At 49.8% G+C, this 22617-nt stretch overlaps 2 protein-coding genes and 1 non-coding gene across 3 annotated transcripts; 1 reads left to right on the top strand and 2 right to left on the bottom strand.

Annotated features, from left to right (window-relative positions):
• Positions 1 to 2071: 2071 nt before the first annotated feature.
• On the top strand, positions 2072 to 8898 carry LOC119461244 (TNF receptor-associated factor 5-like). Its single transcript, XM_037722473.2, has 2 exons — positions 2072 to 2952; positions 7793 to 8898. The coding sequence occupies exons 1-2, from the start codon at positions 2498 to 2500 to the stop codon at positions 8826 to 8828; spliced, it is 1491 nt and encodes a 496-aa protein (XP_037578401.2). The 5' UTR covers positions 2072 to 2497; the 3' UTR covers positions 8829 to 8898.
• A 5461-nt stretch (positions 8899 to 14359) lies between these two features.
• On the bottom strand, positions 14360 to 16248 carry LOC119462131 (uncharacterized). The gene has a single exon (XM_037723476.2). It carries the CDS (start codon positions 16168 to 16170, stop codon positions 14914 to 14916), a length of 1257 nt encoding a protein of 418 aa, XP_037579404.1. The 5' UTR covers positions 16171 to 16248; the 3' UTR covers positions 14360 to 14913.
• Positions 16249 to 22545: 6297 nt separating this feature from the next.
• On the bottom strand, positions 22546 to 22617 carry Trnat-cgu (transfer RNA threonine (anticodon CGU)). Its single transcript has one exon. It is a non-coding gene; the product is annotated as a tRNA-Thr (tRNA).

Here is a 22617-nt window from a genome sequence, read left to right as displayed (position 1 = left end):
TTTTCTCTCCAGATGTGTCCGCGCATGCATAGCAGAACTGGCGAACAAATAGCTATTGACATTCGGCTTCTCCGCAATACGACGCTCTATGCAGAAAAGCGCGCTTCTCTGTTTCTATGTTTTATTGCGATAGCAATTCTACGGATACTTGAGGCGCATTTCCGCCGTCGACGTCGCCGTGTTGTTCCGTATAAAGTCGAAATGCAATAACATCGCGGCCACCCGCCGTATGCTGAGTGAAATCGTGCAAGCGTGAGCCGAGAACATGGAGGAAGGAAAGCGCAGGTAGAGTGTACTAGACACTCTAGCGCAGGAGAGATGCCGGCCAGCACGGACATGTTGGAGAAAGTCTGTCGGAAGTCACGTGCTGTTTTTCGCAAAGGAGCACTGGGACAGGTACCCCAAACGTTCTTTATTCTATGGTTGCAATAGCAAGGGCGCTCCTGAAGCTCTCGCTGCTGCTCTCGGCCTCTGAAAGCTGAGCTAAGATTTTTCCGCCGGTGTCTTTCGCGCAGCACATTTTGTTCGCGAGAAAAGCTGAATTTGGAGTGTGGTGTGTAAGCTTGATAGTTATGTTTTGGGTCTGTGAGTGCCAGCCAGAAGCAGACACATTCAAGCAGTCACGGCGCGGGTGTTCGTCGTCTTCTTCAACGTGCCACGGAACAACACAGAGCGCGTCTGCTTCACTAAAACTGCTACAGAAGTTTCGTAGGCTTTGTTTTGACGCGCGTCGGCCCTGGTAACAATGCAAGTTCAAAGCTCGCGCCCTGCTTGTGCCTATCTGCTCCTGCGAGTTGATTGGAGGCGCAAAGGGAGATGGCACACAAACATGGCAGCACTTCCGGCTTCAAAAACGTGACGTCAGGGCCTCTCCTATTTTGTTTCTTTCCTCGATGGCCGAGAAGGATGGTGGCTCGATCTCGCGCGCAAGGGAGGAAGCGCGCCGTCTTCCATCGCACAAGGCAGCGGGTTACGGCTGCGTATTTCGCGGCTGAGCGCAGCCGAGCGGGTCCGATCTTGAAAGCGAGCTGCGGTGGGTACAGAGTCTAGGCGCGCCGAGGGTTGATGGCTTCGTGTACGCTGTGTTCTCGCCGCTTAGTTCGCGTTGAAGCGAGAACCAAATGCGCTCGCTGCTTCTGCCGCTCTTCCTCACGCTTGCGTTTTGAGAGCGAGTGTCCGCGGTCATGAGATGTGTTATGTTTGTCTGTGCGCGCGTGACACCATGCTTGTTAATTTAGTTAGTAAGCAAATGTTTACAAGTTTATCAGACCGATAAAACTTACTCCTTACTTCGTATAGCTGTCTAATAATTTGCTATTGCAATCGATGCTTCGCCTTTCGGGTAAAACTGTGACATTTTTTTCGGCAGATTGCACAATCACATCGTCTTCACTACGTGATCGCTGAAAAAAAAAAAGAACGAAAGAAAAATTAAACGAAAAAAAGTCGCCTGTAAAAGCAGATTTCACAGTACGAAAGTTGTGTAGAGAAGATGATATGTGATCGTGCGTACGTCGTTTCTCAGGCAGCCCCAAGGGCGGTTCGACCTTACTGCCTATGAACAAAAGAGATACGGTCAGCTGCATACAGAAGCTCGCCAGCTATGGAAGCTGGCTACTTCATAATGCGATACCTAGTGTGGGGATGTTGGTGATTTATTGTCATCCTCTTTGAAACGGGGTGGTGACAAGTAGTCACATATAGCCTGCTTGAGCTAATCAGGTATTCTATACATGCTTATCGTATACATGCCAGTTTCTACGGGCCAAAGACGCAGCAGTGAAACTGGCGAGTAATATGGTCAACCACCACAGCCTTTCGCGTCGCACTTCTCTCTGTCCCCATGCGCCTCTCCTCACCACTCTTTACTCGACAAACATCATGCAACGCCTTCGCTTTCGCGACATCGCTGCGTCGACGTCTCACGGTACGCTTTCTAATGAAACGCTATTTGCATTTCGGCACTGCTTGTCAATGGTGCAGTGTATAAACACTGCATAGTATTAAAGCTGTAACCTGGGTGATGGTGCACATAATTGCGTGAGTTTTTACACATTGTATTTGATGACAATAGACAACTGTGCACATCGCATTTAGTTTTATAGCATTTAATTAACGAACGCTTCACCAAAGCTATCTGCTTAGAATTCACATAGATGCGACCTGCATAATTTTTCCTTTCTTTTTCAGTTTCGCTAAAAAATGTCCCCGGTGTCCCTAGCTATAGCCCTAATACACCCTAATCCACCTTAATCGACCTTAATCCACCTTAATCTAATCGCTTATCAATCATTAACTTTTCTATTCATTATCTCTTATACACTGCTGGACATGCTTTGGTTCGCTTCCGGCCTTCCTTGGGTCACGTGATACTTTCTGTACCTCACGACGCGACCTTGAAACATATAGAACTAATTAAGGCTTTCGCCTGAAAACCTATTCCAATAATGCATTTTGCCTGCGTCACCCGATTCTCGGCTAATCCCCCTTGGTGGGTATGCGCCAGAGTCCTCGAGGTAATCATCATCATCATCACCATCACTATTCCACAGCTGGGCGGCTGCGGAGGCGGCGACCAGTGACATTGGCAAGTCGTCGGGACGGCAAAATTCTCGCCATGGACCGACCCGCGGTCGCCGCCGCGCCTGCTCTGGCCACTTCGGTGCCGGCGCTGCAGAAGCGGTACGTGATCGGCTTCGAGCAGGCGGGCCTGGCCGACTGGACCGAGATGGAGTTCGCCAGCCCCATACCGCGCTTCACCTCCTGCCTGGTGTGCGGCGCCATCGCGTCCGAGATGCTCTGGTCGCGCTGCTGGCACGTCTTCTGCCCGCTGTGCGCGGCCATGATGGGAAGCGAGGAGGGCGTCGTGGCGTGCCCGCTGGACGGCGCCGTCACTCCGCTCGACGCCCTCCACAGGGACAAGATCGCACTCGAAGTGCTGCTCGCCTTCAGGTACTGCACACAGCTATTCTAATAATCGGCGGCCGCATTTAGATGGGGGTGAAATGCAAAAACGCCCGTGTATATATATACCGTGCATGCGGTGCGCGTTAAAGAATCCCAGGTGGGCAAGATTAATCCAGAGTATCCCTCACTACGGCGTGCCTCATAATCAAATCGTGGTTCTGGCACATAAGATCCCATATTTGTTTTATATTCTGATGTCACTGTTATATAAAGATAAAATAAGGATAAAGGAATGCCTGCGCCATCAAAGTTTCGCAGGCGTAATGCCAATTGAATATAAAATAACGCGGGGCGTGTTAACCCAAAAGTATTTTTCGAAATAAAAGCCAATCGTAGAAGGAAAAAACAACAAATTAATTAGACAAAAGTAATAATAATAGGACAAGGTGCAGGAGTTAAGAAGGGTTCCGGAATATTAATGTGATAGTTATTAGGCGTCACGGAAGTACCTAACCATTCGCTCCGTTTGTACGTTCTGTTTCGCTTAAAGGGGTCCTGAAACATCCCTCGGGCTTGGTGAAAAAACATTGTCCGCGGATAGCGTACGCTGCTGTGAACATTTAAGCCGAGCTTTGCAGTCGTGCGCGACGCGTGAAGCTCGCACGCGGAGCTAGAAGTCACCCTTCTCTCGAACGCTCTCTTTTCAACAGAAGCCTGCTTCTTACTCCCTTCTGGACGCTTTATTTCGTCATCTAGCGGATTACCATAAGTGGCTGCTATTGGCCAATAGATGACGTCAATCAATAGAATAGCCTGGTCAGACCCCACGCACGCTTGCGGACGCGCGGTAAATCCTGGCCGCTCCTGGTTATGCGCGCTCAATTGGCAGACTATTTGATTACGCGCTTCAAAAAAGTCGCAGTGTCGCCCGAAAGGCGAAGCATCGATTGCGATAGCAAATTAGTAGACAGCTATATACGAAGTAAGGATAGTAGTTTTATCGGTCGTAGAAAGATGTAAACATTCGCTTACTAACTTAACAAGCACGGTGTCACGCGCGCACTGGTAAACATGAACACATGTCGCTCTATGGCCCCAGAAACTCGCTGTCAAAACTCGCTGTCAAATTGACCTTCGTGCTGTCTCGCTACAACGCGGACTAAACGTTGAAAGCACAGCGCATACGAAGCTATACCGGCATTCGGCGCATGCCTTTTGTCCACAGCGCAGATTGCTTTGAAGCTGAGGCCGGCGCGGGCGCGCACTTTAATTGTCTACATCGCAGATCGCTTTCAAGATACGGCGCGGGCGCCGTATCTTGAAACTCGCCGGAGTAGAACGCCCCCCCCCCCTCCTCCCCCCTCCCCACTCCTTCTCCCCCAGTGCCTCGCGCGTTATAGCGGACGACGCGCTTCCGTCCTGCCTTCCTCCTTCGCGCACGCGAGTTTGAGAGCATGCGATCGCCGGCGGACCCTCGCAAGCTTTCACTCGCACATACAGCGTACGGCGACGATCTTATCGTGTATGGACTTTATACGGAACATCACGACGACGGCAAAAATGCGCTTGGAGTGTCCATATAAGTGCTATCGCAATAAACGCACCCAAAACGCTTCTTATATGTATACGACGCACTGCGGTAGCTTAGTGCCTATGTCGTTGCGCTCTGAGCTCGAGGTCGCTGGTTCGATCCCTGCCGTGGCGGTGGCATTTTGATGGGGGTGAAGTGCAAGGACACTCGTGTACTTAGATGCACGGTAAAGAACCCGAGATGGTCAAAACTAATCCGGAGTCCTCCGCTACGGCGTGCCTCATAATCATATCGTTGTTTTCGCACCCTGAGTCCTCTACTGCAGCGTGCCTTATAATCAAAGCCTCGAGCAATGCCCCAGCCTTGGGCTCACTTAATTTTTTTAGTTAATGGACATGTACCAACTTGCCCGACAACTTTGTCGTGTTCCTGTGACGTCGTGGGTACCGGCAGCGCCTGTTTCCTGGCCGAGGCTATTTTATTGCTAGAGGAAGTTTCGAAATTGTATTGCACGTCAACAGCCAGCCAGGCGACTTATAGCGCACATCAAGGACCAAATATTAAAAAAAAAGAAATATACGGCGATATCTATGGCGTTACACAACGCCGTCAGCGGCGCTGCCGTTTAGGCGCGAAATTCAAGGACGGGAGTTATGTCTATCCGCTTCGTTTACTGAGCAATTTTTTTTTCTTTTCTTCTCATTTCATTTTTTTTTTCACTTAGCAGAGCGACTTCGGGCTTCGCACTTCCCTTTTTTGTTCATTTAGTAGCGCCAAAATCGTAACGAAATCATTTACACGCATGGTCCAAGAACAGCTCAATTCACGTCGAATAAGAGGGCGAATATAACGACGACGCCTGCGTAGTGTATAGAACGTCAATCGCAACACCGAGCACACACACAAAAAAAAGGTACCAAGCACTATATCCAACGAAACGAAGTTCTTAAGACTATAACTCGCGCTTATATCCTTGGAGGAGACTGCCCTGGTGGTGCGGCATCACAACGCTTGAGTGTGTAAAATCAGCCGGAGTCTACTTTGTACATTTGTGTACAGCTTCATGTGTTTATTTAATCGTTACTCTTATCATTTTGTGTAACATTAGTGTTTATATTATTGCATATGTTCGTTTTCCCCGCCTTTTAATGCCGTGCATCCATTTTTAAATCGAAGCTTTCTTTTCCTACCACTCCGTGGTTTCAACTGGGTCGGTCGGCCTGTCGGTCTCTATCGATCGTTCAGTCGCTGGTGGGGTTCTTGTCGAGTAGATTCGCATTCACTTAAAAAAAAAAAAAAAAACAGCGCGCCTGGCGGTGGGATTCGAGCTTCCAGGTTCACCCCCCCCCCCCCCCAACGCCGCAAGCAGATGCTCCAACCACTAGGTCGCGTTTTTTATTGCGATAGCAATTATATGGACACTCAAAAGCAGATTTCTGCCGTCGCCGTCGCCGTCGCCGTGAGGTTCCGTATGACGTCATTTGGAGATGAAATCGTCGCCGCGCGCCGAACGCTGTATGTGCGAGTGAAAGGGCGCGAGGGGCGCGTCTTTCACGGGGAGTGAACGCACGGCGGAGAACAAACGCGCGTTCTGCGCCATGCTCGCTTAAGGGCTGCTGAAGTGGCGCTGAGCCGTGCTCCCTCAAGGGCTGCAGAAGATAGCGCCAACCTTTCCCTTTCCCTCAAGAACCACTTATCATCATCATCATCATCATCATCTGCTGAAGTAGGCGTCTCTTTTCTCCTTTACAATCACCATATGTAGAGCAAACGCGCCTTCTTCAGACGCGCGAGAGGCCGTGGGGGAGGGGGAGGGAAGGGAGGCGACGTTTAGCTGCGGCACCAAGTGCCTATTTATATCAGAGGCTCCAGCAACAGTCACCAACGCCGCACGCATTTTGAGCTAACGCGGGCAAAACGCCGATGGCGTCGACAACAGTTCTGCGTGTTGTTGCTACCAAAGCCGCTCACCTTACTTCGTATGACATTGCTGTGTTGCTATCGCATTCATTGCTTCGCCCTTAGGGCGAAACTGTGCACATTTTTTATTTCGATAGCAGTCATATAAACACTTCAGGCGCATTGCCGCCGTCGGCGTCGCCGTGATGTTCCGTGTAAAGCTGAAGTGCGATAACATCGTGACGGCGCGCCGTATTGCTGTGGGTGCGAGTGAACTCGTGCGAGGGTGAGCCGAGGATGGTGGCTCGATCTCGCGCGCGCAAGGGAGGAAGGCGGAGAGGACGCGCGCTAGTCTTCCATCAGCGCGCAAGACATCGGGGGCGTTCTACTCCGGCGGCGACTGTGTATGGCGCGGCTGAGCGCGGCCGCGCGGGCCCTGTGTTAAAAGCGATCTGCGATGGGTACAGAGTATATATACAGGCGCGCCGCAGGGCTGATAGCTTCGCTTACGCTGTGTTCTCGCCGCTTAGTTCGCGTTGAAGCAAGAAGCAAATTCGTTCGCTGATGTTGCCGCTCTTCCTCACGCCAGCGTTTTGAGAGCGAGTGTCCACGACCATCGAGTGAGATGTGTTCATGTCTGCCCTGTGCGCGCGTGGCACCATGCTTGTTAATTTAGTAAGTAAGCGAATGTTTTCAAGTTTATACGGCCCATAAAACTACTATCCTTACTTCGTATAGCTGTCTAATAATTTGCTATCGCAATCGATGTTTCGCTTTTCGGCCGAAACTGCGACTTTTTGCTATTTTTTGTCTTTATTGTGCCACAACCACACGTACACGTCTCTCGTGCCAACACCAACAGGTATACTTTCAGATAGTCGCCACGTGTTGATTATGGTGATTTCTATACAGTGGAAAATACTCACAACGGGGGATTGGCTAAGAAGCGGGCGGTACCTATCGTGCAAACGCCAATTATATAGCTCTTTAATTGAGATAATCGCCGCTTGTTGATGATGATTATGGTTTACACACTATGGCACGTACCCACGACAGGGGGCTCGGTCAATTGAAGGGGCTGTTACAATTAAAATAAGTAAGAAGAAATGAAGAAAGCAAGGTAATATAAGATTTGTCACTATGCTTAGAGCTGCAGGTACGCGAGAGTACGTGCACGCGCCAGTTTATTTTACGCCAAAGACGCAGGAATGAAATTGATAAATTTATAGCATTTAAATAATCTCTTCAAAGTATATTCCAACAAGGCGTTGGATCTGCACCTTCATTTCTTTATTTTTCCTTCCTTAGCCACGGGACAGTTAAGGTGTCCACTGACAGTTTAGACAGACGTCCGCGGCATATCCTCTTCCGTTTCATCTTCTTTAAACAACAATAAAACGACAATACACGTAGACATATACAGTGTCGCATAACCGCATTTATTTTCGGTTTCAGGGTGTACTGTCCAAATCGGTCCCTCGGGTGCGACTACATCGGCCCCATGGACAAGCTCCGCGACCATACGCGACTCTGCGGCTTCTACAATATCCAGTGCCAAATCTGCGGCAGTTGGCTGAAACGTTTCCAGCTCAGGGACCACACGGCGCGAGGATGCACGGCGACGGCGCCACCGCCGCGCCCCGAACAAAATTCCGCACCGTCTCAGCGACACGTGCACACGGTGGTGACGGGCGACCTGTACCCCGACATCGCGCGAACCCTGACCGGAGAACCAGCCCAGGCCGCGCCCGCACCGAGCGCGCCGAGCGCGGCGCCTTCCAGGCTCTCCGTCATCTTCAACGGTAACAGCAAGGAGTACGACGTGCTGGGCATGATCGCGGCCATGAAGGAGATGTGCCAGGAGTACGAAGACTTCAGGAACGCCTTCAACGACGTTCGCGAGTCCGTCACCGTGCACGCCGAGCAGACGCGCGCCGAAATCGAAGACCTCGAGTCTAGACTCCGGGAGCAGCACCGGCTCTGGCGAGAAGACGTGGTGGGCGACGTGCGCCGCCTGAGGAGCGTCCTCGGAACCAAAACGTTCGACTGGCAGGTGGCACCCTTCTCGAAGCTCAAGAAGACGGCAGTCAGGAAGTGCACGCTGCTCAAGAGCGAAGACTTCTACGTCGGTCACCAAGGCTACCGCGTGGCGCTGTCCGGGTCGTTCTCCAAGAACCCGGCGGACGGACGCGTCTACCTGAGCGTCTACGTGCACTTGTTGCGCGGAATGTTCGACGCGGCGCTCAGGTGGCCCTACCGGACGGTGACCACGGTGAAACTGGTCAACCAGGAGGCGGCCGCGGACAAGGCGGTGACCTTCGACCCCGGCGACGCGTGCGAGGAAGAGCAGGACAGCTTCCAGAGGCCCAAAGCGGAACGCAACGTCGGGTACGGTTTCCCGCTCGCCGCGCTGGAGGAAATTGAAAACCCGGCCAACGGATTCCTCAAGGACGACGCCTTTGTGATCCAGTTCTGTGCCGACCTGGTGTAGAGTTGACTGCTCGTAAGCGATGTGTGCAAAAGTGATTATTTTACAACACGTAAATAAATTACTGTGTCAGCCCCAATGACCTGGCTTTATTGTATCGTCAGCCTCGTGCCATAATGTCATGCACTGCTACACAAGGGCTAGAGGTCCCTAGCCACATATCAGGGTTAACTGTGCTGTCATCTTGTGTCAGCAGTCCATGGTTTCCGACTAATATAGGTCTGGCACGGGAAACATGGAAACAAATTGTGGGAAACATGCCCGCGCCCTTTCCGGTGACGAGAGGCTGTTATCTTCCTGGAAACTCGGATCCCTTAAAAGTGTGGGAAACATGACCGCGCGCTTTCCTATGCCAAATCAGTTGTTTTTGTATGTTAGATGGCCGTCCACATGTAACTGCTATTCATTTTTTAAATGATGCAGAGAAGGTCCATAAATTGATGTTTAGACATGCGCACACTTATATCGACCTTTATGAATAATAATAATGCCAGAATAACGCACTTTAACTTGCTCACATTTTGTCGAATTCTTGCTCCAGATGCCCAGCGCAATGCACAGAAGCAAGCTTTATTACAACATTTTTGAATAATTTTGGGGGGCAAGTAAAGAACAAGCTCGCAATGATGGAAAAAGCGCGACTAGAACGGAGACTTAGCAAGAACACGCGTCAAGTTCGCCATTACGGGCGAATCGCTTTATCGACAATACTGGTCGGGAACCAACTTCCATCAACAAAGCCTGGTTACGAACGAAGCATCGTCGCGCTTCTTTTCACGACCCGCCGTGGTTGCTCAGTGGCTACGGTATTGGGCTGCTGAACACGAGGTCGCGGGATCGAATCCCGGCCACGGCGGCCGCATTTCGATGGGGGCGAAATGCGAAAACACCCGTGTACTTAGATTTTAGGTGCACGTTAAAGAACCCCAGGTGGTCTAAATTTCCGGAGTCCCCTACTACGGCGTGCCTCATAATCAGAACTGGTTTCGGCACCGTAAAACACCATAATTTAATTTTAATTTCTTTTCACGTTTTATTTGTTTTTGTACTCCATGAGGCTGAGTATATAGAATAGAATAGTATTTTATTCGGACATACATACATACATACATACATACATACATACATACATACATACATACATACATACATACATACATACATACATACATACATACATACATACATGTTCAGGGTCATCAGGACGACAGGAATGCAAATTTGCCTGACGAGACCCCTGAGACGCATAGACAAAATAAAGAATGCGACTTTCACACACGGAATGCAGTGCGCAGCATGCTGCCTCTAAAAGTACAGCGGTAAACAATAATAGCACAAATTGTAAGTCATTAGCACACTGTTAGAATACTTCAATATTAGACGCAAAATATCAAGTATGATTTCATTAGACCTTATGATCGGCTTGGAATTCGACCGCTCAACAGTGGGAAACATCCCCGTATGCTTTCCCGTGTCGGGGTAATTCCCTTCATCCCTGAGAGGCTGTTATCTTCCAGGAAACTCGGATCCCTCGAGTGTGGGAAACATGCCCGGGCGCTTTCCCGTGTCGAGATAATCGCCTTCATCCCCGAGAAAGCGTCACCCTTCTACGCTCTGAGCAGACGCCAGGGCGAGCACCCAAAGGAGAAGGCACGAAGGGGAAGAGGTCGTCGACTTGACAACCTGACAAAGGCACTGAGACTTCCACAAGTTCCCCAGGGAGACATCGGCTACCGCAAGACCGCGAGGGGTTATTTAAGGCAGTGTTGGCTCCCGTGTTAGGAAGAACCGCTCGAGACTCTGATGGAGTCACAGCCATGCACCAATGAAGTGAATACAGTCATTTCTATTTTTCGTCATCACTATGCCCGCCTTCGTCGCCGTCTCCCGATTCTTGCGGTGACGACCCACCTCACCCGGTCGAGATCGTATCAACGTTTAAATATTGCGCCGGTAAACACTTGTCGGGCAATCCGTAAATTCCGGTTGGCCCAACGACCGAGCAGCTGCCTAAAGTCGGTAACAACCTCAGAATAAGGTTGTACCCTGTCGCTGTATATCCTCCTGAGACCCGAATACAGCTATGGGACATAATCGCTCTAGGTGGTTTTTATAGTCTACTGTTATGAACGTGAAAAACATTTTTTTTTAATTTGAATGCCACGCTTAGATGCCAAGAGCTGCGTCCCCATGTACGTGAAAAAAATAACTATATCCGTCATCTCCTCGTGTTTACTATGGTAAAAACTGCATTTGATTGCCTAAACGCAGAGATGAAGATGGAATTATAGTGTAGTACACTGTCATGTTGCTGCCGCGTCCGGTATGTTACACGCTATCTCAGTGATTTCGAAACACACCTCAAGGTTGCTTTCGGCCATCTGGGACGACACAGACGTCGATCAATTTAGTGTCAGATTTCTCGAAAGTGGTTGACAAGAATATGAGTCAACCACTTATTTACAGTCACATGCCCAGAATGAATATGTTGCGTAGTCACTTCCGAGTGAATTTCGAAAAAAAAAAAGTTGAAGATAATGTGCAATGTACGTACAAGGGGTCCTATATATAGGAGGAAATTTATTGAAGAAATTCACGTCGACAAACGTTTAAGCAATTTTGTTGTTCGTGAACGTGGATTTCAAATAACTATGCAGTTGCCAGGTACTTATTTTACAACCATTATATATATAGAATCATGTTTGTATATTTCCGTGACGGCAAGCGGTCTGGTGTGTTTAAAACAGCTGTTTTCTCCACACACAGATCTGTCTGTGTCGCTAGTCTAAGGATGAAACCTGAATGCCCTGGCAAATTTTATGGGCGATCCTGATACCAGTGCTCAGCCAAAGGTAACATTTTAGCTTGAAACAATAAGCTTTCATTTTCTACTTAGCCTATAGCACTATACATTAGCAGAGCAAGGTCATTAAGTTATGAGCGGACTCCAACCGTTTCGGCTCTCTTTTAGAGGTGAAGTGCATGGTCCATGCACTGCGTTTTTGTGGGTGGAGCTTGCACTGAATTCTTAGGTGGTCACCGACTATAGAAGTGGGAAACTATAGGTTGTGTTGGGACTCGGGGTAGCGTTTAGGCCGGGGATCCTTCAAGCCAGAGGGATGAGTGCGTCCGGGAGTATGAGCGAGAGAAAAAGGGTTTATTCTACACATTTACAGTGGCTCCAGATATGGAAGCCCACTCCATGGGGAAGCTTCATTGAATGTCTCAGCTCACTACATGTCTGAGCACATATCAGAACACGTCAGTGCCTCTGAGGACACCAAATATGCCCGCTTTTAAAGTCTTCCCTAGGTGACCAGACTAGGGAATCTGATCACTGTGCCTCGGTCAGTCACAATCGTCGGCCGTTCACAATATCCCGCCCATGACGTCGCACCGTTCCGCTGGCCTCCGCCTCCAATGTTGCACACTCGTCCTCGTATTCGCCGCAACAGCGTGGCCATCTGGGAAACCCAGATCGTCGCCGTTCCCACGATAGTAATTCCACCAAGTTGGCCCCTCGCATTAATCAGTGGCATCTCCGTGACGTGACGTGGCGCCGCCTTGGGGGGCAACACCCAAAGAATGCGCGTTGCTATCTTGAGACGTACGTACAGCTGGCTGTAAAAGTGTGCATGTACGCGTTTCGGTCGGCAATGGAGGAGGAGGAGGAAACAACTTTATTTCGTCAATATGGCTTAGCGAGGGGCGGCTACCAGGCGATGCCTTACAGCCACCTCCTCGGCTCTTTCGATCGCCCGAAGTTGAACCTTCAGGCTCGGTTCCCGGAGTATTGCTTCCCACGCAATGGAGCACTATATAGCTGCTGGTGTGATGCAGTCGCCTCTTTTCATGTCATGCGACACAATATGCATTTACAAATGGGGAAACGATCAGGAAAAGTAGCTATAGCATGTTCATTTAGTCGAGAAGCGTATGCTGAATATATAGAAGATAAAGAGGTATTTCCGGCCGCTAACATCATTTATTGTGGGAAATGACTGCGGGATTATGCCAGAGCGGCTCAGAAAAACGCGCATTGTGGCAAATGTCTTGCCTCAACTGCGTTGTAGTGACGTAGGAGAATAAGACGGTGGCAAAACTGAGTCACAAAGCTAACTCTTTAATGGGCGAATTTGTGCCCACAAAACACTCAAGCACAACGATAACGGCGAGTACAGGCGCCGATCGTCAATAAATATGATCTGCGGGTCAAGCGCGTCGGCTCTTATACACGACTCGTCGAAGGTCCCAGCGTAATCGCTGGTGCCCGCGTGCCTTCAAGAAAGTACTACACAATTCGCGCCGCGCATGCTATCAGATTACACAAGGTCCGGTGACGAACAGACAACGGATAGAACCAGCGGTAACATTCCAGAAACTTCAGATACAGAAAGGCGCGACTTGCGCTGGGCGATAACTTTGAACATTTGTTAGCCGATTGAAGACTGCCACCGGGAAAGGTATTAAATACACGTGGCAATATCCTTGTACCATACTGGAATAATTTGTCTTAATATGCATTTTTTGTTATCTGCTACGCCTGAACGTCTAAAGTAAATTGGGAACTGTGTCCTCAGCTCTCGGCATGTAGTATTAGCGTATTTCTCGTCAAAAATGCAGAAAAGCGCGCTCCTGAAAAGAGAACGAAAAAAAAAAAACGATGATCTTTGCAAGTATATGGTGCCAGTGACGTCATGTAGAAGCCATTTAATTATACCATATAGTTGCGCTGCAGGCACGTCGGTGCTTTAAAATGTGATCTGAATAAAAAAAATGACCAACCCTTCCCCTACCCGAAAATGGGGGTAAGTGAAGCTTGTGTGCTTCTTCGGTGTTCCTCGGAACGAATTGCACTGACGAGTACCACGTTGTGCTCGAACCACAACCGGTCACACGTACTGCAACTGGCTCCGAAGTCGCAGTTGAGAAAATCGCGTTGAAACCATCGCACCGCGGAAGTTGGCGCTAGCGTTGCCGAGACGTGCACCAGCGCTGTCGGGTTCCTGGAGGACAAGACGACGCTGACGTGTGGCCTCAACATCGCGCTCCCGCAACTCGCCTGGGCTTCGGAAGCCCTCACGCTAGAACCGGCACATCAACGACGAGACCTTTCCCGAGCGAGTTCGCGGCGCCGTTGCTCAAACGCAGCCTGCTCCTCGGCGGAACGCACCACGCTGCGGCCTTCCCAACCGGGCACCGAGACTAATCTGAGGCGAGGGAAGCCCGGCGGAGCGCGCCAACCCCTTTCCTACCCTTTCCCTCCCGCGACACACCAAACGACCCTGATTGGCCGCGCAAGTCACGTGATCCGGTGCATCTGGAACAGCTGCACTACACCGGGGGCAGCCGTTTTTTTTTTTTTTGCGTGGCCACGACAACGCCATCGAAACTTGTGAGCCAATACATGCTTCGCTTGAAAAGGCCACTGTTGCAGCGAGCGGACGCTTGGATACAAGCCAGTACGACGGCCAATCTATAGGTGCCCATAAAGCTGCAGATTTTTATAGTGCATACTCGGGTCTTAAAAAAATGTGTTTTATTGACAAACCAGGACTACATCGCATATTAAAGAGACGACAAATAACTAACTGCACAAAGACGGCTACAACGCGCGTATATTATCCGTGAAATCGCGTTGAAGTACCGGAATGCGGCTTTAGAAGCGCTAAGTTCGAAATAAACGTTCACTTTCATTGCTAGTATTGAACAATTGGCGGCCAAATAAATGCAGTATACTCTTGAAATAGTTAACGAATCTGAAAAGATTTAGTGGTGTCTTTTACTGCGCAGTGCAAGCCACCAGAGAAGGGTCGACATATCGCCGTGTGGAAAGGCAGACGAATCGCGCCTTTATTCGCACGAAATCGGAGTAAGACAGCGCGTTAAAACAAGCGTATAAATACAGTAAAACACAACGTAAAAACATGTTAAAACCGACGAAATCTGGTTACACAGTGCTCATGATATAGTATCCGTCACGAACATTTAAATTAGAACGCCATAACGAGTACGAATAAAAGCATTACTTGAACATAAATCATTAAAACATTAAAAAATCGAACCAGGTTATAGGCGGAACAACAGTTCACACAATGCTGCCAGAACGCGCAGAATGCTTACGGGCAGACCCAACAGACTGCTGCAACTCGGAAGGCAGGTCCTCCGACAACGCGTTCGCTGACGTTTCGAACAGCGCGTGGTCGACATCGCAATTGCCGCCGCCATCTTGTCGCCGCGTTGACGTGGTGTCGACGTCGATGTTTCCAGTGGCGACGTCTACGAGCTCTCGGGGGCTCGTCGTTCGCGCTGACGTCTTACGTTGGAAAGGCGGTGTCACAACCGTGCGCTGCATCGGGTCGTGCCTCGCCTTCCACGCCACGAACGCGCGGCGGTGAACGCGTACCGCGAAACACGACCAGACCACGCAGGCCGCGATCAAGAGGACGGCCAGCGCGGCCAGGCCCGCCGCCTCCGTGACGTCACCGCGTAGCGCCCGCTTCGAAGCGCCGCGCACGCAGAGCAGGCAGCTCAGCACGGCGACCGGAGTCAGAAGGGCGAACAGGAGTAGGTCGCCTAGCAACGCCCTCTGCATCTGCGGCTCGCCGAACAGGACCCAGCGGAAGAAGAGCCGAGCGGAACTGGACTCAACCGCGGCGGTCTGGAAGCGATGGTGACATACCTCGCAGTGTTCCACGTTCCGGGCGTTCATCCAACGCTCCAGACACGAAGCGTGCAGAAGGCCAGCGGCGCCCGAGCACTTGCAAAGAGACACGAGCGATTCCTCTCGGTCCCCTTCGTGGCAGATGCGGCAGGCGGGACTGCCGCTCGAAGCAGTCACGTGGAAGCAGCCGGTCTTGGGTGGGCTGCCGCCTCGCGCCGGGTCTGCGTCCACGTCGCCTGTCGACGCGGCTTCTTCCGGGCTTGCCGGATAAAACAGGGAGTCTTCCGGTGGTACGACTGCCCTTTCGCGTTGTCTCTCGTTTTCGAGCTCGGTGCTCGAGTCGACGAAGACGAGGAAGCCCTTCGGTGTCCATGACGGCGAGGGCTCGATGTCCGACGGCGGATCGTACCTAGTCCCGGCACGGTACTTTGGAGATGACGTTGAAGCCGACGAGGTCAACGAAGAAGGATGGCGGCAGTTTCGCTCCTTGTTCAGTATAGGGGCCTCGCCGTCGTCATCGTCCTCGCGGTGGCTCGGTCTTTCAAGCGTGCGGTTCCGCGTTATCCGGACGGTGATCTCGCGAAGGCGTCGCTGGTAGGCTGCCGTCCCGAATGGTTTGGGAATCGCGCGCGCTTCCGTCGGTGTACCGTTCGAGAGCGCTTTGTAACGATCGCGAGGCATAACACTGCGCTTTTGTCCGCGAACACAGAAGCGTTCGTACAGGGCCCGTGGGAGCAGTCAGATTGTCAAAAAGATCTGTACTCTCGCAATATATAGCCTCCCATATCTGCGATGTGAATGTCGTCACATGAGCGCTGCATACGCCCCAGTAACAACTGCGCGTGGAAGGACGCTTTCGGCATGCTCGGGCAGATATACAATTTCTTTTTTCCTTTTTTTTTTTTTCACTCTCACTGTAACGCACCATGGCACTCACCCTATACGTTTGTGTGTTTTGCGTTATCTGTGCGTTCCGCTGCATTAAAATCACGTACCATCGAGGTCAAGTACATGCCACATGCGCATAACGTCGCTAGAGGTTCAAGAAATGTCCACTGCGCACACTGCCATAGTGTCCTTTGAACGGTCGACTGGAGCTATGTTTTACATAACGCATTTCAGGCGTTTCCCGCCGCCATAATTATTTTCGGCAACGAACTACCAAAAAGACGGCGAAATGTCACGTAACTTAAACCCTGAATCAACCTGAAAACTATGCAGGAACTCTGAATGCGAGTTAGACCGGCAACTGTGATAGTTGACATGGTACAGAGCAATTTCATTGTGACGAAGACAGAAACTAGACGTGTCAGGTGCCCGAGCATAGAGCGATTATAATTTTTTCTCGAGGCCGCTCTTACTCATTTTGAAAAGGAACTTTTCGCTTGCGAATCATGGCTAACAGATAAAAAAAAAAAAAAAAAAAAAAAAAAAACAGAAAAAAATGTCACAGTTTCGCCCTAAGGGCGAAGCAACGAATGCGATAGCAACACAGCAATGTCATACGAAGTAAGGTGAGCGGCTTTGGTAGCAATATGAATTGTAGTAAACATGAGCTGATTAATTAAGCAGGTGTGCTGCGGCGTACGTAGACCGACATGAAGAGAGACTCGATGACCACGAGAAGGCGCGAGTGAAACGGTGGTGTTAGGGTGCCTCGATGTCCTCCTCGCCCGCCGCTCCGTACAGGGTGGAGACAACTGCGTCGTCTGCTACGGCGTCCGCCATGTTCTTGCCCGCTGCGAGCGGCGCGTTGTAGGCGCGCGTGTGATGAGCGGTTTGACGGAAGCAATGCGCTGTTTTTGTCGACGACAGCACTTCAAACAGGCACTAACGCGTCATGACAGTAAAGTAGCAATATATTTTATGGCATCCGATTTAACGGAACAGCTAAATAATCTTCGTCACGTTATTTGAAGGGACACTTACGAGAAACCGGAAGTTGAGCTGTATACTGGTGGATTGCAGTCCTGTTACGATTACAGTCGTGTCATTCTTACTGCGAACAGAGCTTTAATAAGCGAGTAAACAGCAAAAAACTGAAGGATCCTACAATACCGAATCAGGGACGACAGAAATTGAGGAAGAGATATTTGGACTTCGATTACGAATTTCTCCACTAATAAGACATCGTTTTGCACCGAACAAAAACTGTGCGCATTCCGTAAGACCCCTCTTTTATTCCAGCTGAACTTCCAGTTTCTGTTTAGTGGCGCTTTAATGCTGTCGTCTGGAAATACCCTCGTAAAACGCGTTGCAACCGCTCATCAGCGTGGCGTGTTTTGTTTACGAGCTGTAAATACAGAAATTAGGTTGCGCGGCAATCACTGACTTTGTTTCAGAGTTGGAAATAATGCTTTTAACACAAGCGTTCGTAGAGGAATGCAAAAATTGCTACGTTGCCAGCATTGCTGTTATTCGGGCAGTTACGCGGTGAACCTGTGTTGCTGTGTTGTTGTTGTGTTGCGGCCGGACAGCAATTTCACAAGTGCACTCCGCTGGCATCTACCCCACATAACAACAGGCTATGCCCTTCCATATCACCCCGTCCAACCACCGTGGGTGATGGTTCAACCTTCGGTATGCGTGCATGTCCCCGGCATACTAAAGAAATCATTAGTTCCCGTTAGCGGACTACAACAACTTGCTCTGGCATACACCTGGTCAGAATACCAGACCTATGTTCATGTTTACACAGACGGGTCCGCGTCACCAAATGCATCGACAGCACCTGTGGTGATACCAGCCCAGCAGATGACTCGAGGCTTCATTATAGATCACAATTGAACATCAACCGCTGCAGAGCTTGTGGCTATTCGGGAAGCGATTCGCCACATCTGCGGGGAAAGACCTCAAGAATGGTGCATTTCACGGACTCAAAACCCGCGCTGCAAATTTTGGGATGCTACCTGCGCCACACCGCATATCAAGTTCTGGCACTACAGATTACCGAGCTACTTTCATGCGCTCAAGAAAAACACCACCGCATAGTGTTCCAATGGATCCCGGGACACTGTGGGCTCAATGATAATGAGATGGCCGATGCTGAAGCAAAGCGCGCCCTCAGCAATGGCCTACGAACTGTAGTGCCGTTCTCTAGACCGGACATCACATGCCTCCTGTCAAAATTAATGAGTGCGACGACACAGCTAGACGATCGTCACGTCCGCCTTAAAAGGCTGGATCCCGATATGCAATTTCCTGTTCTGCGTGGAATTCTACGCCCTCATACATGCCTAATACACAGACTGCGATTAGGCGTCGCTTTCACGCGCAAATACTTGCACATCATTGGACGGACAGACTCCCCGGACTGTTCAGTGTGTGGTGTTATAGAGACTATACACCATGTGCTCGTGGTGTGCCCTGAGTATGCGCGCGCAAGACTGACACTGGCAGCTACCTTGAGGCATTTATACAATGGACCACTGTCGGAAGACCTCTTGCTGGGCGCATGGCCACAGACTTGGCAGACGATAGAGACAATGCGTGCTATTTCACGTTTCTTAGGCGACACGGGCCTGGACTCACGATTGTGATAAAATTTATGCAATGTATCCTTTCACCTCGTTCCTCCCATTGTCATCCCCCAATGTGACCCTCTTTCTTTCCCTCTTCCCCTTCCTTTACGTAGAGTAGCAGGCCAGATGTTCCATTTTCCGGCCGACCTCTCTACATTTTCAAATCATTAAACTACTTCTTCTGTGTTGCTTGTCAGCATGTTCTTATGCAGCCCTGGAAATTCCTATTACATAAAAAAATGCCGGTGCTAAAGAAAAGAGGTCAATAAGTGACGAGTAGACACGTGATTTCTGTCATGACGTTTCAGTCATCATGCAGGTTTTTATTATGTCAGCTGTCAGGAGGTGTCAATTGCCACAGGTCTTTCGTAGATCTTAGACCAGGCATTTTGTACCGACGACACCCAGCGAACTCGTCGCAGCGATGTCCTACCACCTGCACCGGGCAGCGTGCGCGGCGGGCATGAACATGGCGGCGGCGGCTGGAACGAACCGGTTCTGGCGGCACCAACGCCGTCAAAGAATGTCTCCACCCTGTACGGATAGGCGGGCGAGGAGGACATCGAGGCACCCTAGGTGGTGTTGATGAGAAGCGCTTCCCGTGGGCAGCGCGTGCGAATGGACACACCTTTAGCGCTGCACTGCCGACCCGGGCAGCATTGCATGTGTAGCGTGCGTTGGAAAATGTGGCCCGACTATTACTAACTGATTGCACAAGCGTGGTGTGAGCGCGCACAAACAAACATGAATAGATCACACTGAATGACTGCAGACGACTGTCAAAACGCTGGCAGCAAGCGCATACACCGCAGCAACGAGCGAAGTATACGTGCGGTCTATCGCTTCAACGGAAACTGAGCGGCGAATGCACGGCGCATAAAGGTCAGAGCCGTGTTGGGATAAGCGACGGTGCGAGCGAGCGACGAGTGCGGTTGTTGGCAGAGTAGAAGTGCGCCCCCCCCCCCCCCCCGCTCCCTCCGGCGCTGGCTTCCCGCTTCCTTGCTTGCGCGTGGGAGATTGAGTGCGTTCGCTCTTCGTGATAGCGCGCGTCCCCGCACGCTTCCGCTCGGGCATACGGCGCGCGGCGAAGATTTTATCTATAGGGAACCTCACGGCGACGGCAACGGCGACGCCGACGGCAGAAATCCGGTTGAAGTGTCCATATAATTGCTATCGCAATAAAACGTGATCGACATAAAAAATTGTCCAATATCCAAGCCTTCCGTGTTGGCTTCACTGCAAGCTGACTCTACGTGCCGTGCTGCCACCTTTCAGTATCTGGGCCGTCTTGCTTTTAACGTGCGGCGTCAGTCGGCGGGCTCGGTGTCGCCTTCATCGCTACACTAAGCAAAAACGTATTAGGACGACCAGTTTAGAAGGAGACGTACAGAAGAAATGATATGAACGATGTAATACCCTGTCAGCTCGTCGGCTGGCAATAACCTTTTGAACATGAATTATCCTATAGCGCTTGAAGTCTTTCCAAATTTCTTCTTCTTTTAACATAATACCTATTAAGTACCAGAAGACAAATCGTAGTATCCCTTACAAATCTGGTGATGGAACGATTACGGGTGTGACCCGCCGTGGTGGAGTAGTGGCTATCACGTTGCGCGTTCCGAGGACGCGTTATCAAATGCCGGCAGCGGCGGTCGCATTTCGGCGGAGGCGAAATGCAAAAAGCGCCCGTGTACTGTGCACTGGGTGCACGTCAAAGAACCCCAGGCGGTCAAAATTATTCCGGAGTCCTCAACTACGGCGTGCCTCATAATCATAACGTAGTTTTGACACGTAAAACTTCAGAATTTATTTTTTTCATTAACTTCGGGTGTCAAAGTTCAACACAGAAAGCAGGGAAGCTGTACGATTCAAACATGATTTACACGATAATTCTGGCTGAAATCTACAAGGCATAAAACAGGGCAAGCGACATAATAACACGGTGGTAAGTTCCAACAGTATACCTGCTTCCACTGAAGCCTATATTTGCAGAGCGGCCACTCTGATGTTGCGTAAGGGAGCTCCCACCCAATAATATTTCACCGTTCGCCCAGTTATTCCTGTGTTCAGGTACCGGCTTTGTTGGAAAGTGCCGTCATGTCAAAGAAATACAGATCGCACACAGTGCTTGCTCTCAGTATATTCCAGTATCAGCGACTAGCTGACAATATGGGAGCTGCCAAACTTTGCATCCATGGCTGACAATAATCTAGGTGCAGTCTACAGACCCGCTGCAACAAAACAAGAAAGTGCCGCGCGACACCTTTCGCGTGCTTTTGTGGGCTGAATTCTTTCAGGCTCGTAAAAAAACTTTTATGTAGCATGTATAGAGCAACAGAACGATGGAGCGGTAATTTTTCATGGTGGCCTACAATTTTCTTATTGACAATTTTGCTCTGACTGTAATATTTTAGAAGTTAAATAATTAACAATAACTAGTTACGCAATTAGACAAAATACAAAAAATAGCCTGACTTGCTCCAAGCGACGGCAAACATCATCTTGGTTCTGTCCAGTTACGTGGCACTCGTGCATATTTAAATTTTGGCGGGAGTAGCCCGCTCTATGGGGCCTTACGCCCCGTAGCCCGCAGGACCTTACAATAAAGTTATCCCACCCACCAAACCACAAGTTACGTGGGACACCCTGTATATACATACACCAGCTGACTAAAATTAACGTGCTGAACGATGCTTTATCATTCTATGAAAGTCAAAAAACGGGAACAATGCAAGTAGGCACTTACGAAAGGGAATTATTTTTAGTGAGTGCAACAGGGTGGCTCACTATAACGCACATATGGGCACGCTTTCCAAGAATGTTGTCAGACGGTTAGCCGCTGGTGTTGTTTTTAGCGCCCCTAACAAGCTGCAACGACTTTGCCAAACCGTGGCTAAGAAGAATGGTAACAGAGAAAGAAGATGCGTTTGTGCTTTGAAAGAAAATTCAGTTTGTGTGATGCAAAGCCGGTGTGGTGTACATGTCGCCATCAACTCGCGGCAAAGTTTAGATGTAGGCCAGACTGGTCGGTGTGTTCATGATCGCCTAAAAGAGCATCTCCAATCACTTGGTAAAGACACTCATTCACACTTTGTAAACTATTTAAAAGCTGTTAGAAGCTCTTTTCGGTGACCCCTACGTTTTGTTTTCACACAGAAATAACGAGAAATAACTGAGGCTTTAGATATCAGAAAACGCGCTTATATGTGCGTTACCGAGCCATCTGTTGCACTCACTGATAAAGAATGCGCTTTCCTAAACGCCTCGTGACCTGCTTAAATTTGTTATTTGTCGCTGTTGCTAACTTTCATTGGATGAAAAAGCATCGTTCTGCACATACTAATCTTAGTCAGCTGGTATATATACCAGCTGACTATATATATATATATATATATATATATATATATATATATAATATCATACGAGGCCAACAAGCAGTGACACCAAGGACAACATATGGGAAATTACTTGTACTTACTAATTGAATTAAAGAACTGATAAATGACTGAAAATTAAAATGTATGAAAAAACAACTGGCCGCAGGTGGGGAACGAACCCACGTCTTCGCATTACGCGTGCGATGCTCTCACCATTGAGCTACCGCGGC

This window comes from Dermacentor silvarum, chromosome 8 (genome assembly GCF_013339745.2).
Source record: "Dermacentor silvarum isolate Dsil-2018 chromosome 8, BIME_Dsil_1.4, whole genome shotgun sequence".
In the NCBI taxonomy this organism is placed as follows: domain Eukaryota; kingdom Metazoa; phylum Arthropoda; class Arachnida; order Ixodida; family Ixodidae; genus Dermacentor; species Dermacentor silvarum.
The sequence above is the reverse complement of the archived record's forward strand: the minus strand, read 5'-3'. Positions and strand labels throughout refer to the sequence as shown.